Source organism: Thalia democratica, chromosome 4 (assembly GCF_965202585.1).
Source record: "Thalia democratica chromosome 4, ktThaDemo2.hap1.1, whole genome shotgun sequence".
Classification (NCBI taxonomy): Eukaryota; Metazoa; Chordata; class Thaliacea; order Salpida; family Salpidae; genus Thalia; species Thalia democratica.
The window spans coordinates 65153050-65171731 of record NC_139168.1 but is presented as its reverse complement, the minus strand read 5'-3'; the positions used below and the strand labels follow the sequence as shown (position 1 = coordinate 65171731).

At 27.2% G+C, this 18682-nt stretch overlaps 1 protein-coding gene across 1 annotated transcript; it reads right to left on the bottom strand.

Moving 5' to 3' along the window:
- Nucleotides 1–4166: 4166 nt before the first annotated feature.
- Nucleotides 4167–13929, bottom strand: LOC145835071 (hydroxymethylglutaryl-CoA lyase, mitochondrial-like). Its single transcript, XM_082942614.1, has 4 exons — nucleotides 13558–13929; nucleotides 7311–7472; nucleotides 6111–6253; nucleotides 4167–5891 (listed from the first exon to the last, which is right to left on the bottom strand). Exons 1-4 carry the CDS (start codon nucleotides 13859–13861, stop codon nucleotides 5550–5552), a joined length of 951 nt encoding a protein of 316 aa, XP_082798740.1. The 5' UTR covers nucleotides 13862–13929; the 3' UTR covers nucleotides 4167–5549.
- Nucleotides 13930–18682: the final 4753 nt, after the last annotated feature.

The window sequence follows — 18682 nt, the reverse complement described above, 5'->3', positions numbered from 1 at the left end:
CCTTTTGGTTTTAACTTTTGTAGTCCTTTTTTTTGAAGAGGATTATCACTCTATCCTCTGCTTGCCTCCTGCTAGAAGAATTCTAAGGTGATGTTCACCTAAATCTAATTGGTAAACAGCAAAAAAACAAAATAAAAGGAACAGTGTAAAGAACAAATAAATTCAAAATAGTCATGAACTAATTTAAAAATCAAACTTAAGTAGAATATTAATAGGAGAGAGAAAAATTAAGTATTTGATTTTCACATAATAAAAAAAAAATTTATATAATAACATAAGTTTATCAAAATAACTAACTCAGTAAAAAAAATCTTAGACAACATGGTAAAAAAAAAAAAAAAAATGGTATCAACATAATAGTATTTGCACAATAAATAAATAAAATATCAATAAATTTACGGTTACAATTCCAAATATTATTTTTACTATAAATAGATAAACAACTCTTAATCAAAATATTAAACTCAAAAAAAATCTTTGGCAATATAGTATCAATTGGTATTAGAATCAAATTTTTTTCACAAAAAAAAAAAAAAAAAAAAAAAAAAAACATATGCTTAGTCATACAGAATCATCACTCAACTGTCATGCCTAACTTAACGCAAGAATACAAAGAATTTTAAGTCAGCCTATCTAATACTTTATTTCTTAATTTGTCAATTTTAAGTTTAATACTTTCAACATTTTCTTCAATTTTTAAGCCTTCTTTAATCAACTCATCTTTTACTGAAATTAATTTTAGAATTTCACTCTTAGGTTCAACCGGTTCTTGTTCATTGCTAATAGGTTGATAGCCTGTTGAGCTAATTTTTAATGAATCATTTGGAGAATCAGTATGGGTACTTTCTTTTGCAAATTGTCTATCATCAGTTGTTTGAACCTGGTGGGTTAATTGGTGGTTGTGTTTTAACTCATAACAGTTTTGCTCTTCTCTTTGCTGGTGGTTTTTTACTTTACAATAGTCACTGACAAAATAACATTTTTGTTGAGGCCTCTGTTGCTTGTTAAAACTCTGATTATAGCTTGGCCACCTGTCTTGAGCATATTTGGAACCTTTAACTGGTTTGTTGTTAGGACCTGTTACGTTCACAGCCTGAGGCATTTTTCTTTCACTCATTACAACATCAAATTCAACAGCCTCACCTTGAGCAAGTGACCTTAAAAACCTATTAGGGTTGTTTTTGGTAATTTCAGTGTGATGAACAAAAACATCACTGTCCTTATTATCACAATGAATGAATCCATAGCCCTTTTTAACATTAAACCACACAACTCGGCCTGTTACTCCATATGTTATAATTTTTCTTGGAGCTTTAGGTTTCAATTTTTGTGCCTTTCTGGTTGAATGAACTGAAGGAGTTTTTGTGGTTGCAAAATTACAGTGTTTTACTGTTCTATCATTTTCTCCATTTACTTTAGAAATATTATGGATTGGATGATAATCATTTACATCATGGTTATTGTCTTGGGTTTTGTAGTTATAGTGGACTCTGCCATTATTTGTACCTTCTAGCCTACAGTAATTTTGATTAGGCTGGTTACTACTGTGGTTATTATGAAACAGATTTTGGTTTTCCTGCCAACCTACATTATTGTGTCTTTTGCTTCTGTTCCTACCATAGTATGGTTTGTGAGGTTCATATGAAACATGTTTGGCTTGCTCTACAACTCTCTGTTCTTCTATCTCACATATTGATTCTGTGTGCCTTAAAAATTCCTCATACCTTAACCCAAAATTTTCCTTAATTTTCTTTTTTAATTTATCAGGAGCATGAACATACATGAAATACTTAATTCTATCTTGCTCATTTGATTTTGCCCACTTTTTTGCTGACAAGTATAAATTTTGGAATTTTACTGGCCCTTCCCATGTTGGATGGGGTCCTAAGATTTTTGGCAATTTACTGCCTTTGCCTTCTAAAAATTTGAAAAGATTAAAGTATGTTCTGTCCTCATCATAAGCTTCAAAAAAATCTATTATATCAAGACGTGGCCAGATTCTTTGAAGTATTTCAAACTTCTCAGTATCATCAGTAATGCCATAAGTACTGCACCTATCCTCAAAAAATCTTAATTCAATGACAGGGTCCCCTATGGCCTCAATCTGCGAAAAAAGTTTGCAATTTTCTAGGGTCCTATGTTTCAAATTGCTGTTATATGTAGCCCCTACAGTGTGGGAAGAATTATATACAGGACTACTGCCACTATAACTTATCTTACTTTGGGATTTGTTTTGACCTTTGTCTAATCTATTATAAATTGAATTTAATTCCTTTTTTAAGGTGGCCTTCTTTTCTAAAATTCTAGCTTGGGCTACTAGTTTTGTAAGCTGCTCTATATCCAAGTTTTCCACCTCTAGTGAACTTTCATAATCTAAAGACTGCTTATGTCTATTGGCCTGCACATTTTCATGTACAGTGTGCTGACTGTAATTACCCATATAAGAATGTTGATTATTTTTATCAAATTCTGACTTATTTAACTGTTGGTTAAAAGATTGGTAGTTCTCACTACTTAAAAGGACGCCATTGTGGGCTACCGATGTTGGTGACCCAACATCTAAAGCCTCAGTTTGGTCAGGGTGACTTACTGTGGGCAGATAGTCAACCTGACCTTTTTGTTCAGACTTTTCCTGCAAGCGGGGTGACCTTCTAACAGGCTTATTTTCAGGACCCGCTGCAGGCAACTTATCATTAATATTCTCTAAGTGGGACATAGTACTATAACTTATTTATAAGTGCTAATTTGTAATTATCAGTGGAAAATATATAAAACACTTAAAGCTACTCTAGGCTATTTTATATAAATCAGACAGACAGTTTTAAGTGATGACTCTTTATATAAAACAAAACAAGAAATAATAGCATATACAAAACTATAAATTACTATGACAAACTTTTTAGAAATAACAATCTATTTAAAAGACTTTAAACAATAAACTAAAAATTTAATAAAACTTTTAGTAAACAATAAACTTTAAAAGGTTTAACAAACTATTACAATATAAACCTGGCTTAAATGTTCAAACAATAAAACACCAGTTGAAATATTCACTTTAAAACAATACTAACAATCAAAATACACAAATCAGTTCAAATATCTTGTTGCTTCCAGCTGCACACCAACTGCTTACAAATACACTGACTGTCATTTTCTGATATTTAGTTGCATCAGAATTAGTTTGAAACACGTCAGATGATTCTCATTGGCTGGTGCAATGAAGCGTGTCAAACTCAAAATATTCTCTGAGCTCAACTTTGAATAATGCACGTATTCATTACATTTTATTAACTTCTGAGATTAGTTTGTATGTCATAAAAAATGTACTTAAGCTAAGTTTAACTTTTATATTTTTAATTTCAGAAATAAAACTGATATAGTAATAAAATTATTTAATTTTACTTCGAAAAGGACAATGAAATGAATTTATGTTTATTTTTTGTCTAGTTTAAAATTCTAGAATTGAATTTAGTCTAGTCATGCGTTTATATATATATAATTTTTGAAACTAATAAAATGATTTAAATAAATATAAATTAACTTAGAACATACCATTCTTATTCATTTAGGTTTTGATTTAAAAAATCAACTCGATTAGTTAAGAGCTAAGCACCTTAAAATTTTGCACTAACAGTTACATTGCTAAAAAATAAGTTTACCACTTTAAGTAAAACTAATTTAACAATCAGACATAAGGTTTGCCTTGTATACAGTTATCACTCGTACTTCAACATTCCACTTTCGATGTATTAACATAACTGCATATTTTCATATTAAATTCAATAACATTAAAGGTAGTTTAAACTGCTGTGTTCCCGCTAGGACGTCTTATTTCAGATATTTAATTTTTTTTAAATTCGTAACTTTTTTGAGCTAGCTACGTCCCCGGTATATACATATATCTATAACTTTTAATACAAATTAAAATATTTAAATCATTTACATCAAAAAATATAATTTTCTAGATTCTAAAGTAAACAAATTTGAAACTTAGCAGCCAACATTAAAAATACGAATAACAATAATGAATATAAAGTTTATCTACAGACAGTGATAAAAAATAAATGAAGTATACGATGTTACAGCAAATTCATTTAACAAAAATTGTAAAAAGCTTAAAAACATATCTTTCTAAAAGCATGATCATATAATTAATTATCGTTACAAGTTAAAATTTATTAAATATTTAACCTTTTTAACTAAAATATTTAGAAATACTACTTAAGTATTTTTCTACCAAAACAAATTAAAAAAGCTAACAATTTAAAAACAGTTAAAGAATATAAAATAAGACTCTTTTCAAAGTGATTAACATGTTTCATTTAAGTTTAATTTTGTAAAACTTTCGAAATATGTTGAACTATTGTACTCAGTTTAGTATGAGGATATCCTTGGAGTAGAAATATTCTACTCAATAAAACTCAAAGTAAAACTATTCATTTAACAAACTACTAACTAAATAGAAAAGTTGATTTTTTTTTTGATTTTTTGAGTGATACTATGGTACGTCTTGTAAACTAAGCGCAGAAAATATTTGACACTGTTAAGCAAAAATGAAAAACAAACTTTTTGATTCGATTTAGTAACAAAAAGACTATAGGGTTAACTTAAACTATAATCTTAATAAAGTTATGCATTGCAAACAGCAGCTTCATTTTAAATATTAACACAGTTACTTTTTGAACAACACGACTTTGATAGGAATAAGCTAATAATAAATACTTTGATTTAAGTCAGGGGCTTTGCAGTAAGGTTTGAAAACGGTGTAAGAAGCTAATTAAGGAATTAACTACTTTATATTTAAAAACTGAAAACCACAAATGCACCTTTTAAATTTTTGTGACTTAAATGATGTAAAAAAACTCGTTATAATAGTTGCTATTTCTACTAAACAATAAAATATATTTACAACTTAAAGTAATACTAATTTAACATTCAGACATAAGCTTTGCAGTGAAATTTGAAGATGGAAAAAACTAGCTGATGAAATAACTACTGAACATTGAAAAAATTAAAAGCATAAATGCACCTCTTAACTTGTGTATCGATTAATAAAATGATATTTTATTAAAAAATTTTTATGAAAAAAAAAGCTTTTAATAATATCAGGGTTGCCACTTGTTTTTTCAAAACTTTTTCCAGGTTTTCCAAATTTCTTCCAGGTTTTTAAAAGTACACATTTTTGGGTCTATTTTTAGTTTTAAGTTAATTTCTATATAAGAGTATGTGTTAAATAGTATAAAAACATTGAAAAGATACTGTTAAGTTACTTTAAATGTGTTTAAAAAAAAAAAATTTTTGATGATGACAAAAAAAATTTATTTATATGATAGATTTTTTGTGTCAAATCTAAATATTACTACGGAAAATGTTAAAATTATTTTAAATTCCAGGTTTTTCTAGTTTTTTTGATCAAAATTCCAGGTTTTTTCAGGTTTCTTTCAAAATTTATCAAATTCCAGGTTATTTTTACCTAAATTGTCGAATTCCAGGTTTTTCAAGGTTTTTCCAGGTAAAGTGGCAACCCTGTAATATTCAATCATTAAAATTCAACATTTAGACATGAGAGCCAGCCCCGCTTTGGACATGTTCTGCCTGCCCAGAAAGGCCGATATGAAATCGCCCACTTTCGCCAGCTTCTCCAAGTCCACCCCCGTCTCCATTCCGTTGCCACGCAACATGAACACCAGGTCCTCCGTCGCCACGTTGCCCGACGCCCCCCTGGCGTAGGGGCATCCCCCCAACCCCGCCACCGACGAGTCCACGGTCCGCACCCCGAGTTCGATGGCGGCAGAAATGTTGCTGAGGGCCTGCCCGAAAGTGTCGTGGAAGTGAACGGCAACTTTTTCTACCGGCACGTGCTTCGTCAGGTCTCGCAAAAGGGATTTCACCTGTTTCGATAAACACATAAAAATAAGTAAGATAAAAAACAATGACGTTTACTATGTCTATTTCTATCATGAAAAGTTTATCATTACACAAATTAACAGTTATTATGACTAATTACTCAAAACATGAAAATAGTGTTCCTAATTACAGTTTATCTATTGTTTAGTATGCACAAAGTTTATTTTTCAGCAATTTATTTAGTTTCAGGTAAGGGACTTCACCTGTTGTGAGGTGCCGACGCCGATGGTGTCGCCGAGGGAAACTTCGTGGCAGCCCATCTGCAGCAGGGACTCGGTGACCCGGATTACTTCGGAAGGTTGGACTCGGCCCTGGTACGGGCATCCGCACACGCATGACACGTATCCTTTGTAAATATAGCAAAACAGTATAAATAAACAGAAAATTAAATTCTCATATTTTTTGTTATTTAATATTTCCTTTCTAAAAAGTATTGATTTTTCAAAAGTTATGTATCATGCTAATTTATATCGTTTCAAAATACAAAATTCAAACTTTTAAAAACTTGTCTAATGAATATTTAAGTTAATTTAACTTATTTGAAAAATTAACTTTTATTTTTATTACTTTTAATCTTACTTTGTTATTCAAAAGTACTATGATGATTTTTTTTCGCTTAACTAATGATTCTTAAATTATAAAAATATACGCAAAGGATACTAAAGATCAGAGTTCTGAACAAACTTATAGTTATTTTTGTACTTACATTATTTCAGTAATTTTGAACAATTTTTAAACTAGTAAAATTCAAAAACTATAGTTAAAACTAAATGAACAAAAAAAATATTAATGATTAAATTTTAAATTGTTTTTTAAAAATTTTCTGTATGAACCAAAACAATTTCTTTTTAATTTACTTTGCACAAGGTGTAAATTTATAAAACACTACGTTTCACTACATTAGTATACTTGAAACCCAAACAGATTAACTAAAAATTCAGTATATTTAATATAAGTTGATTTTAAGTTAAACATATAATGTTATTATTAAAAATAAAACTAATCAAATGAGCCAAAATTGAAAGTATTTAACTTGTGGTAACAAAAATGAGGAATAAACTTTATAATTTTTATATTGGACAAAATAGAACTTACAAAAACACAATATCAGCACAGTAACAAATTAATACGTAATAACAGTATTTTAAAAAACACTTGGCATAGAAAACATCAAGCAAATGCAATGTTAGTGTAGTTGTTACAATAACCAAGTACATTGGATATCCAAATTTTTTATAAAAAATGAAATTAAAACTAAAAAATCTGATAAATAAAAAAAAAACATCTAGCCAAAAACTATGCCGAGCTAATACGACTATTCCTTTGAAACAACCTTAAGTACAACGGATATTCACAAGTTACACAAAATGAAACAAAAATTTTACAAATATATTTTTGTTAACCTCTGACAGCAACGTTTTTGCTTCCTGCTGCGTCCATGACCGGCTGAAACCTCTTCAAGCTTTCCTCGATGGAACAGTTGATGTTCTTCGTGCTGAACGCTTCTGAGGCTGCTGCAAACACGGCAACTTCCTCACAGCCGACAGATACAGCACTTTCAAATCCTGTTTTTATTTAAAATAGATAAAAAGCAAACATTCTTTCAGAGGCGTAGCTTAGTACATTTTTGCAAAATTGCATTTAATGTCTTAAAAAATTGAGCTCAATTCATTTTTTTTTCGGAAATATTTCTTTTTTGCTTTGTGTTAATTTAAAATCTAGTTATTTTAATTGGATTAATAAAAATTGCAAATTACTCTTGTTAACTGTTAACTTATTTTTAAATGATTAGGTCTTTTTTGCGCGACTTATTCTTAACAATGGCATAACGAGCTAAAAATGATTTAATTTCATATTCAGTCTCACTTAATAAACTACTAGGTTAAACATTCAAACAACAAGTTAGCGCATGAAAATACAAAAAGGGCTAAACTTAAAGCTAATACTTATTCAAACTAAATTTAATAATAAGTATTAACATAAACATTAATGTATAAATCAGATTTTAAAAAAGTAAATAAATTTGATTGCAAAACGTTTACTTAAACATAAGACTAGAAAATTTTGCTTTAATGTTTGAAGAGAACAAAAAACTATAAAAGAAGAAACAAATAAAGTACCATTACACTCCCAACTAAATGACTTCATAGCTTTGTAAAACAAAACAAAAAATAAAGACGACTTGAATTAATTTATACTATTTTTTAATTCAAGAAAATGTCTTTAACTATTTTAGCAACAATAAAAGTAAAATTAGTTTTAAAAAACATTATTTTTCCAGTGATTAAGTTTTAATCAAACATATAAGTCTGAAAGTACTTGTGTGCTAATTAATCATTTTTCTAGTACTTAAAGGTGTTTATAAGAGTTTTAAACGTTTACAGATATTTAGGTACTTGTTTAAACCTACTTCAGTTTTCTTAATAAGGTGCAGCAAGGTTTTGTCCTGTTTTGACTAGTATTGCTTAATTTAAAACAAAATAAAAACAGATAAATAAAAGGCTACACTAGAAATAGAAGCCTTTGTATACAAATGAAAATTTTGGTAATTGTAGTAATGTCTTGCAAATTATTTTATCCTATATTATGTTCACAGATATAAACTTAAAATTTAATAATACAACTTATTTCTGTGGTTATTGAAAAGAGTGAAACAGTTTGAAAGAAACAAACTATACTACTTCTTTTTTATTTTTAATGTTGTATAAACTGATTTAGTATAATGGATAAGATATAATCAAGTGTTATTATGAGTTTCAGTTAACAACGAGAACTTTTGGGGTTAGGTTTAGCATAACTTTGTTCCTACAGATGTATCTCTGATTTTAGTTAAGATAATTAGTTTCATATAATTTAATACATTTCATGCAACATTACATCATTTTATTCGATAACTTAAACTACGTGACTCACCAAAAAAATTAATTTTATTAAAACTTTAATAGGAGTGAGTTGTAAAATATATTTCTTAAGATTGTAAAAAATTGGCTAAGTATACATATTATATTACATGTTATTATATAGTACATCTAAATATCTTGAATTAAAGTTCTAAAGTATTACATTATTTGATAAGCATAAGTTTTCTTAATTATTTATAGATTGACTATAATATTCTGATCAAACATTAAATTTTATAAAACTTGGTTAATAATTATACTAATAGTGTAAAGTTTATGTCAATCATTTTTTAATAGTTTTTTTTATATTTTATTATAATAATAAAATAAACCTCAACTTCGTATATTATAACTTTATTAAAAAAAACACACCTATATCAAAAGTTAGATGTACAAAAATGAATATACACTGTTAAGATATAAATTGCAACAACTATTTTGATAGTCTTTTTTTTAAATATCTAGTGGTTTTAATGAATCAAAATCAAAACATACAGTTCTCAATGGTGGAATATTTTCTTATTTGCATGCATTTCACATAGTTAGCAAAATTTAATAATATACTTTAGAATATAAGTTCAAACAGGGCTGTCACTAACTCAGGTAATCAGAATAACTGCAGTTAGTTCTTTTCAAAAAAATTAAGTTTTGTAAGTAGAAAGTTTCCAGACGGTTTGTAAATATGAGTCAATTCTAATTTTTATATATAAAACCATATGAGTGTTTATGCTGCAAGACTTAATTAAATTAAACTTGAACCTAAACTAAGCATATATTTAAAAACTTTATTTCACATAAAGCTTTTTACACGCAAGTTCTAAATTATATCCTGGCTGAGTTCTCTTTTAAAATTATTTTATTTTATCAAATATTTTAGTTTTTATTACATATAAGTTTATATTTACTTATTATGATTTACAATATAAATCAAAAGCTTTAAACAATTCATAAAAATGTTAAATTTATATAATATAATTTAAAATTTGCTTACAGTCTCAAAACATATGAAATTCAAATTTATATAATGATATAGTGATTAATTTTTAAATAAGTTAGAATTTAGCAAACATACTGTTGAATTTTGATTTTATATAATTTATTTTATAACAACAAATTATACAGTATCCTTCTTTTATTACACTAACATATGTTTCTGTGTGTTAACGGATTAACACATTTTAACGGAGCTATGAAAATGGAGGATACTGTATAGTTTGTTATTGTTGTATATTCCAATAAACTTGTTTCGCTAGGATCTTTTGTTAACAAACGCTTAAACTTATATTTTGGTAAGTTATAATTTATTTATGTATTTTAGTGGCTTATTTCTAAAATATTTTTTATTCAAATTACATACATTGATCACTGCAGGATTTTGTTTAGGACATACATTTTAGTCAATTAAATTAAGTTGTAAAATAAAAGCATATTTCTTTAAACATTCCTTCTCAGGGTTGATAAAGGTTTTATGGAACATTTTCCAAGTTTTGAGTTTCTTCCGGGATTTTAAAGTTTTTTCAGATTTTTTCCATGTTTTTGAAAATTTATAAATGTTGTCAACTTTTAGTATTCCATACTTAAGCTTAAAAGGAGTCTTTCAGTGAATTAAAATACTAACAGATTCTGTATTGAACTAACATTGTAAATCAATTATTTCCTTAAAGTTTCAAACACATAAATTAAATATATCTTTTATTTTAGATTCTAATATAAATACACGGTTGCCAATTTCTTTTGGCAAATTTTCTTCAGGTTTTTAAAAGTACACTTTTTTGGGTATTTCTTAGTTTAAAGTTAAGTTTAAGGTAAGAAACTATGTTAATTGTATAAAAACATTTAAAAGATACTCTAAAGCTACTTCAAATGAGTTTTTAACTAAAAAAAAAAAGTTTAATGATGGCAAAAATTTTTATCTTGGATAGATTTTTTGAGTCAAATCGAAATTTTACTACTTAACATGTTAAAATTGTTAAAAATTCTAGACTTTTTTAGTGATTTTGATCAAAATTCAAGGTTTTTCTAAGTTTTTATTTTTATTTTTTAAATTCCAGGTTTTTCCAGGTTTGAAGGTTTTTTGGAAATCCTGTATATATAAGCAAACATGACAAATCCTGTATAAACAAAACAAAGTATAATTACAAATTTGAAATCGAGGAATTTGACAAAACATGGATCCTTTCGACTACATTAAAAAGGTTGACACACGCAATGCAAAAGAAAGGAAGATAAATAAAAGCAAAAAAAAGAAAAATATGCAAGAAAAGAGAAAAGTTCAAAAATAAGACAGCACAAAAGAAAGGTTTGTTCATATAATGCTAATTCTTAAAATAAAAACCAATACTTAAGATAAATTGATATTTCTAAACCATTTAATAACTGTGTGTTAATAAAATAATTGCAGTTTATAAAAACCGAAAAGGTAAACCAATTGAGCACAAACAACAAACTGAGATTTAAGAGGTGAAGGAGGAACTCAATACACTTTGTACAAGTCTCAAGGAGAAAAGAAGGTCCATCAGTTTGAAACCAGGAAGCCTAACGAGGGTGTGGAGAGCAAATGAGGTTGGAAACTCAAACTGGAATATTCCACTGATGAAGTGGTGGTGGAAATACAATATAGTAATAATAACTCATAAGGTACTGCATAAAACTGTAAGCTTACAATTTCATTAGAACTCATGATTTGATTTAAAACTACTATTGTATTCTCTCAGAAAGCTGCACAACAAAGCAACAAGTAAATTCATTAGCAAGAAGTTCACTTTCTAGTTCCAGAATCCAGCCAGAAGAGGAGGATATGGAAGAAATGATCGTAATTAAAAAGAAGGAAGCTTCAAACCAGGTGACCGCAACAACCGTGGGTTTGGAGTCAGAAATGATTAAAAGAATGCCAATCAAGTTGTAAAAGATCAGGTATAAATGGTTTTATTTCAGGATTTTTAAAATAACTTTTATGTTACCTTAAACAAAACAAACTAATTAAGTTTAATTTATAACCATATGGTGACACTCAGTTGAGTTATCAAATTTCTTCAAATGCATAGAAAATAAAAATGATTTTATTGTAATCACACGAATTTGTTTTTATGTTTAACTAAATTTAACTATCATTTTCCTGAACAATGAAGAGGAATTTAAAAAACTTGGATAGTTTTTGCACTTGCAATTGATTTTTAGATGAATAATGAAACATTCTTATGTGCTTTATTTTTCTGTTTAATGTTTTGTGGCCTTTATCAGAATTATAACTTTTTAGGCACTTTTCTAAAAATTTTATTGTTAATTGAAATTGTTTTTTTTCAGTTTGTGTTAAATTAATAAAAAGTAAAAAGTTATAGAAAATACAAAAATTAAATGCCAGTCATGTCTATTTATCATTAGCCTTTTCAAGTAATTTGCTAATTTTTGGAATGTTTAGTTCTTATAGTATAAATTCTTTCAAAATCTTAAAACACTTATTTTATTTTGAGCTTTAACTAATGTACATACTTATAAAACCTCACGATTGAGAAATCATAGAAGAATAAGTTAAATCATAAATTCTGGCTTGAAAACTCTTCATAAGCTTTCACAAAGTAAGTCAAACGTTTAGCATTTGTTACAGTTTTTGAAAAATTGCAAACTTCCTGGGTTGCAAAAAGAGGAGTTTATTGCAGTAGTTCCAAAACTAGGAGCTCCTACTTTGGCAAACCCTGACACATTGAAAGAACTTCCCAATTTAAAATAAAGCAAATTTAAAGCTGTAGGGGTGTTAGATTTTTTTTTCTACAAAAATTTACACCAGATCTTTCATGATAGTTTAAATTATGAACTAAGTCACATTAAAAAAATACTATTTTGTGAGATATGGTTATTTGTATGTAAAAAGATTTGGATAGAAGCATATGAACTGCTATTTTTTCATAATCAAATTTTTTAGCAAGTTTTAAAATTCAAAGGTTTTTTTTTAATTTTGTGCTAAAGACCTACAATTTTAGCAAGTTTTCCTTTGAATATTTAAAATGTTGTTAAAAAAATTAGCTAAAAACTAAAATTTTATAACTAAATATATTTTTAACTCCTTTTTTTAGTTTATTTTTGAAAAAACATTTAAAAATCTTTCCAAGAGAATTTTTCTAACTTAAAATAAAATAAGACCAAGAAAGTTTGAAAACAATTGCTCAAATATTAAAGGAGATATGTTTTTAATAAAATAATCTTTTATTTATTTTGCATTTTAATTTGCTTATCCCATAAGGAACTTTCGAACTCTCAAAATTTTATCACTTATATTTCAAAATTTACCTAAAGTTAAAAAAAACACAGAAGTAAGCAAAAATAGCTTAGATATGAAATAAAAACTAAGCTTATAAAGAAATTTAACCCCCTGCCCTAAATTGCCTAAATACATTTCCTGACTTTTAAATAAATTGAAAAAGTTTTGGATATAAAAATTGTAATATAAGAAATAAGTTCACTTTGAATAATAATAATTTAATAACAGCTGTTGTATTTAATCATCAAAAATCTTGTATTGAAATTTCATATGTTAAGGTTAAACAGTTATCATTGTTAACAATAAAACATTAAATTAAACTTATAGTGAAAATCAAATCAATATTACAAAAGAACTGATCATGTTTAGAATTGTAAAATAAACAAATATATAGGAAAATAAGTAATTTAGTTACACAATTGTATTGCTAACACCTCTCACCTCTCAATTTCAACATGATAAGTTACTTTTTACTAATGTAAAAATATTTCATACCTTTTAAGTTGGGTGTAAGAGCTGCGTAAGTAGTTCCAGGTTTTCTTGCAATTTTCTTCATTACTTCTTTATGGTCCGACATCTGTGGTACCCACTTTGGGGAGACAAAACTGGTTGCTTCCACGTAAGAGAGGCCGCAGTCAGACAGCTGGTTGATCAGCTGGACCTTTACATCTGTTGGTACCAAAGACTTTTCGTTTTGCAAGCCGTCTCTGGGTCCGACTTCTACAATTTTGACAAACGAGGAATTTCTTCTGCGAGCTGAATGCATGAGAGATTTCGTGAAAGCTTTTTTGAGCAGCATTTTGGACTATTATAAAACTACTGCAAATTTTAACTATACAACAAAAATTCAAATTTGATAGTTTTATAATTCAGGTAAACTAAAAAAAAATATTTATTTATTATATAGTGTTAGAGTAATTGTACTGTTAACAAACCAACTTAAAAAAAAATATTTCAATTTTAGTAATAAAAAGATTAGCTTACAAAAATTTCATAAAAAATAGTTTTAAAATTACAGTAATATCAAAAGTTAGATATCTATCAAATACATTTTCAAGGTATAAAAATAATGTTACTTTTATTTTAAACTTATCATTAACTTTTTGTATAAGTTCAAACATTTTGTTTAGCAATAGTTAGTAGTTTTAAATGTCTATTAACGCTAAAATATTTAATAATTATAAGTAAACTATTAGTTTACTTATAGCTTTATATTTATAGAGCCAATGTAAAAAACAACTTTATTATACAAATTTTTTATTACCAGCAACTTATTAAACAAGTATTTATTGATTGTTTTATATTTCTTTAGAAACTTAAGTAAAACATATAAAAGTAAGACAAATAAGTTTATTAGGAAACACTTCGTTTTTTTGTAATATGTTATGTTTTTTTTAAGATTGTTCAAAAATACCAAAAATTAAGATGCCAAAACACATCTGAATCATACTAGTCCATACTAATTTTACAACATGACCAAAAAAATTAGCTATGCTCCCTACCTCTAAAACCAGCCTGAGTTAACAAATAAATTATAAGTTAGCCAGAATTTTTCAATAAGGTTCAAATTAGCCTAAGTCAGCATGAGTTTTTCAAATTTTTTGACCAAAAGAAGTTAATATGAGTAGCTTGAGTGTGCTAAAAGTGTCCAGTAGTACCAAATACATTACAGTTTCATTCACACTTCAATTTTTCGATTCATAGTTTAAAAAGGGAGTAGTAATAAAATTGCATGTGAGTTATAGAATCACGGTTCCTACTAAAGATTTTTAAATTTTAGACTGACATGCCCAGGATTGGACTGGATTTGTGCCCAGTTGGGCTTATAAGCAACAAAGATAAAACAAAAAAGTTTGTTATTCATTGTGCATTATAGTAGTTTTTAGTACATTTTTACTTATTGCAATTATTTCAAAAGACTTTTTTAGGTATGGCCCCTTCAAAGTATCATAAAAATTTTTGTTTTCAAACTAAATCTGTTGTGTGACCACTACAAACATTTCAACATTTTACTTTAATATTTCTCACTTTACATCGGACTTTTTATTTAACTTTTACCATAGCAATTAAGGTTTAAGTTAGACCTATTTTAAATTAAAAACATTTAGAAGGCTATTTTTTATCCTGATTACTTTTGTTCTAAGTAATTTTTTAAAAGTTTTGTTTCCAATTTTGTTTGAAAATCTTCAAAATTTACAATCATTTTTATAGATACACCCTGAAATTTTTCAAGATCGCCTTTATTTCAATAAGATTAGCTTTATTACAAAAAATTATTTTTTATTTATAAAGACATTCATATAAGCAACTTAAAAAACTTATTTTTTAATTTAGTAAAGAAATTCACAAGATTTGAAGCATAATAGACAAGGTGGCCACTAGTATTTACAGAAATTTCTTCCAGGTTTAGTAATTTAATTTTGGGTTTCAGAGAGTACAAGTTTTCTTGTCTTCTTTAGTAGAAAATAATTTAAATATATAGTCAAAAAAGGTTTATCAGATAAATCAATTCAAAATGAAGATTGTATTATACAATTACATTAATTACATGATTTGGAAGTTCTCAGGATTAAACATTGAGCAGATTATAGAACAGCTTATTTAAATAGATTTATAGTAGATTATTTGAGGGTTTTCTAGAGTTTCAGGTTTAATGGCAACAGACAAAAGCTGATATTCTGCAAAATTTTCCAAAAAAATCAATCTAGCCTGATTTGGCCTAACACGTATAAAACCTGAACAAAGTTCAAGACTTTTAGAAAATATATTTTTATTAAAATAATAGTGTCTAACAATTTGAAATTTTAAGTAATATTGCTTTTTATTTAAAAAATATTTCCTAAAGCTGATGTAAGTTTGTTTTAAGATATTAAAAATCTGTCTAACTTCTGTATACAATAACTATTACATTAATTTATAAATAAGCAGTTAAATTATATCACATAAAATGTTATATCAATTAAAAGTATCAATTAAAGTATCAATTAAAAAGTTTGCAGAAATGTGCAACAATGATTTACCCTTCTTTTGTGAAACCTGTGAGCAAAAAGTGTCTGTATGTTTTAAATGTAAATTGTGATGTAAAAACTTAAAAAATTGTTTAATCTGTTTTTTATGCTTCCAAAAATGTCATGATGAGTGTGCTTCTGAAAATAAAATGAAACTAAGCCTGTACAAACAAGGTGATAATAAGTTTTATTGTGATAATGTAAGGAGTCTGTTTTTCCTTTTCAGAATGTCAATAACTTTGATAATGATTGTTTTTATGAATCTGTTAAACCTAGTATTTCTGAAATAAAAAATGAGAGTTACTTAGATTTGTATAGTGTGAAATTTAACAAAAAAGATTGTACTAGTATTGTTTTTATGAATATAAGAACCTTTAATGCAAATATTTATGGAATTTTTGAGTGTAGTTGAGGGGTTGCCTGATGTAATTTGTGTGTGTGAAACATGGCTTACAAATCTGAGACCTTTTGTAGGTAAGTTGTATGGATGTGATTTTGTAAATAAATTTTCTAAAAGTAATCAATCTGGTGGTGTTGCATTTTTTGTTAGAGGTTGTCATTCTTATGAGGTTGTAGAAGGTGTGTCTTTTGAACAGTGTGATGTAGATGACCTGTGGATCTCTCTTAAATTTGATAATAATAAATCTTTTATAGTCAGTAATGTATATAGACATCCAACCACTGCATTTGATACTTTTAAAGAAAATTTCCTTAATGTTTTAGACCTATTAAATGAAAAGAATAAATGTTATATAATTGGTGGTGATATAAATATAAACTTGTTTAATGGAGATCAGTGTACTTGTGACTATTTGGATTGTATTTCTAGTGCTGGTGCTTTGCAATTTGTTGATTTGCCAACTAGGCATTCTGCTAATTATTCTTCTAGTTCTTTAATTGGTCATGTTTATTCTAGTTTTGACTGTGAAAAGCTAAATATCAATGTTGTGGATTATGATATCTGATCGTATATCTGTTATTTGTGAAATTAAATGCAAAAAGTTCATAAATGAATATTGTGATCTGAGGTCCTTTCAGAACTTCAGTAAGTTTGAAGTTGAAGCTTTTCTGATTGATTTGAGTGTGAAATTTAGAAAGATGAATCTGTATGCTGTAGATGGTGAAGATGTTAATAAATGTTGGGATGAGTTTGAGAGTATTTTTAGTGGGACGGTATTTGATCATGCTCCAGTCAAAATAAAGTAAAAAAGAACAAAAATTAAAAGCTAAACCGTGGACAACAAAAGGTGTACTTATCTCAATTAACTTTAAAAACTTAATGTTTTAATTTGCCATTAAAGATAAAACAAAAAAAAGTTCTTTTTTTTTTAATATTGAAATATATTTAACAGAGTATTAGAATGTTCCAAGAGACTTTAGTATAAACAAGTAGTTAAAACGAATAAACAAAATAGTAAAAATTTATGGAAAATTGTGAATGATATCGTTTCCACTAAATCTGGGTCTAGTTGTAAAATTAAAGGTGTGTTTGATGAGTGCGGTAAAATTGTGAATGACCCAAAATGTGTAGGCAATCTAATGAATTAAAATTTTGTAAATATTGCTGACAACTTGTTAAAAGAGAGAAAAGATGTTCATGATGTCAAGAATGATGAGTATTTTTCTGATTCAGTAAAAAATTATTTTGTCTTTAGTGAAATTTCTGGCAATGAGATTATGAATTATATCAAGACTATGAATCCAAATAAGAGTGTGTGTTCTGATGTCCCTAGTATTCGTTTTGTGAAGCTCAGTGCAAAAATTATTTCTCCTTATTTTTCAAAATTTTATAATAAATGTGTTGAGTATGGTGTGTTTCCTGAGTCGCTTAAATTTGCTGAGGTAATCCCAATTTATAAATCTGGTAAAAAAAATGACAAAAATAACTACAGACCTATTTCTCATTTATCCCCATTTTCAAAAATTCTCGAGTTTTTAGTGTGTGAGAGATTGAAAAAATTCTTTTTGTAGAATGAGGTACTGTATGAGAAACGATATGGCTTTAGAGAAAATAGTACAACTGAACTGACTTTGAATTAGATTGATGATGAGTTAATTGAGGCTGGCAAGAAAAAATTGATAAATTGCTCTGTAGTTTTGGATTTGGCTAAAGCTTTTAACACGGTGAATCACAAAACTTTAATATCAAAACTTAAAAATTATAATATAAAAGGTACAATGTTAAATTTACTAAAATACTATTTAAATGATAGAAGCCAATCAACTGTATAAATAATGTTGTGTCTGAGTGTGAAATTGTGAATGTTGGAATACCACAAGGTTCTTGTTTGGGTCCTTTGTTGTTTCTTGTGTATATTAATGATATTTTTTGCTCTACTGAGATAAATATGAGATTGTTTGCTGACGATGCCTGCTTGAGCTACCAACATAGTGACTCGAGTATTTTTTAAAAATTTAAAAATATAAATTTTGTATAAAAAATAAACAAAAAAAAACAGTTTTTTTTTTAGTTTTTGTATTATAAAATTTTTATTTTGAAATTTTTTAAATTCTGATCCGACAGAATTTTTCAAATATTGCAAGGAACATTTCCTGAAAATTTGAAGTAGTTATCTCAAAAAACGTAGAGGAGATTGATTTATAGTGATTTC

Coding starts and splice junctions, on each gene's coding strand:
- LOC145835071 (XM_082942614.1), bottom strand. CDS start 13,861: ATGCTGCTCAAAAAAGCTTTCACGAAATCTCTCATGCATTCAGCTCGC. Junction 7,473..13,557: donor TCTTACACCCAACTTAAAAG/GTATGAAATATT, acceptor AAATAAAAACAG/GATTTGAAAGTGCTGTATCT. Junction 5,892..6,110: donor GCGTCGGCACCTCACAACAG/GTGAAGTCCCTT, acceptor TTATCGAAACAG/GTGAAATCCCTTTTGCGAGA.